Source organism: Fukomys damarensis, unplaced genomic scaffold (genome assembly GCF_012274545.1).
Source record: "Fukomys damarensis isolate Sample0158 unplaced genomic scaffold, DMR_v1.0_HiC HiC_scaffold_7, whole genome shotgun sequence".
Classification (NCBI taxonomy): Eukaryota; Metazoa; Chordata; class Mammalia; order Rodentia; family Bathyergidae; genus Fukomys; species Fukomys damarensis.
In genome coordinates, this window is record NW_022900919.1 from 24,364,737 (window position 1) to 24,365,058 (window position 322).

Consider the following 322-nt stretch of genomic DNA (forward strand, 5'->3'; position numbering starts at 1 on the left):
CCGCGCGGGGAGAGGACGTGAGCGCCGGCCGCGGCCTGCGAGCACCATGCAGAAGGGCATCCGGCTCAACGACGGCCACGTCGCTTCCCTGGGACTGCTGGCGCGCAAGGACGGCACGCGCAAGGGCTACCTGAGCAAGCGGAGCGCCGACAACACGAAATGGCAGACCAAGTGGTTCGCGCTGCTGCAGAACCTGCTCTTCTACTTCGAGAGCGACTCGAGCTCGCGGCCCTCGGGGCTGTACCTGCTGGAGGGCTGCGTGTGCGACCGCGCGCCCTCGCCCAAGCCAGCACCCTCGGCCAAGGAGCCGCTGGAGAAGCAG

The 322-nt window shown here is 69.3% G+C and overlaps 1 protein-coding gene across 2 annotated transcripts in view; it reads left to right on the plus strand.

The window, feature by feature from the left end:
- Nucleotides 1-6: 6 nt before the first annotated feature.
- The window catches only part of Rasgrf1 (Ras protein specific guanine nucleotide releasing factor 1), a 102,597-nt gene continuing 102,281 nt past the window's right edge, over nt 7-322 (plus strand). Inside the window, exon 1 of one of the 2 annotated variants that reach the window (XM_010631795.1) lies at nt 7-322. In XM_010631795.1, coding sequence (XP_010630097.1) covers nt 47-322 — 276 coding nt within the window. In that variant the 5' untranslated portion in view covers nt 7-46. The other variant, XM_010631796.3, reaches the window with a different exon arrangement.